Source organism: Haliaeetus leucocephalus, unplaced genomic scaffold (genome assembly GCF_000737465.1).
Source record: "Haliaeetus leucocephalus isolate CR32 unplaced genomic scaffold, Haliaeetus_leucocephalus-4.0 Scaffold295, whole genome shotgun sequence".
NCBI classification, from domain to species: domain Eukaryota; kingdom Metazoa; phylum Chordata; class Aves; order Accipitriformes; family Accipitridae; genus Haliaeetus; species Haliaeetus leucocephalus.
This window is the reverse complement of record NW_010972731.1, coordinates 10,093,704-10,094,097: the sequence shown is the minus strand read 5'-3', so window position 1 is coordinate 10,094,097 and position 394 is coordinate 10,093,704. Positions and strand designations below refer to the sequence as shown.

The 394-nt window shown below is 77.2% G+C and overlaps 1 protein-coding gene across 1 annotated transcript in view; it reads right to left on the bottom strand.

Annotated features, from left to right (window-relative positions):
* Positions 1 to 393, bottom strand: part of HS3ST4 (heparan sulfate (glucosamine) 3-O-sulfotransferase 4) — a gene marked incomplete at its 5' end in the record, with an annotated part of 64,795 nt that extends 64,402 nt beyond the window's left edge. Inside the window, one exon of the mRNA XM_010570631.1 lies at positions 74 to 393. Within this exon, the coding sequence (XP_010568933.1) occupies positions 74 to 393 (320 nt within the window). The remainder of the gene's footprint in view (positions 1 to 73) is intronic.
* Between the last annotated feature and the right edge of the window lies 1 nt (position 394).

Sequence of the window (394 nt, the reverse complement as noted above, 5' to 3'; positions counted from 1 at the left end):
GGGCACCGGGGACCCGCCGCCCCGGCGCGCACCCTCCCGCCGCGGTCCGCGCCCGGGGGCCCCGCGCCCTCACCTGTACCACTCCAGCCCCTTCTCGTAGTTCCTGTCGAAGAAGTGGGGCTCCGTGCCCACGGCGCGCACGTCGGGGTGCGCCCGGATGGCCTCCAGCAGCGCCCGCGTCCCCCCCTTCTTCACCCCGATGATGAGGGCTTGCGGCAGCCGCTTCTCCCCGTAGTCCGGCGTGGTGCTGCCGCCGCCGCGGCTCCCCGGGCTGCCGGCCCGGCTCAGCTCCTCGTCCGTGGTGCTCGACTCCTGCGGGTCCCTCTCGAAGGCTCCGCTCTGCGCCGTGATCACCTCCCCGGGGGCCAGCGGCGTCCGCGGCCAGGCGCCCGCC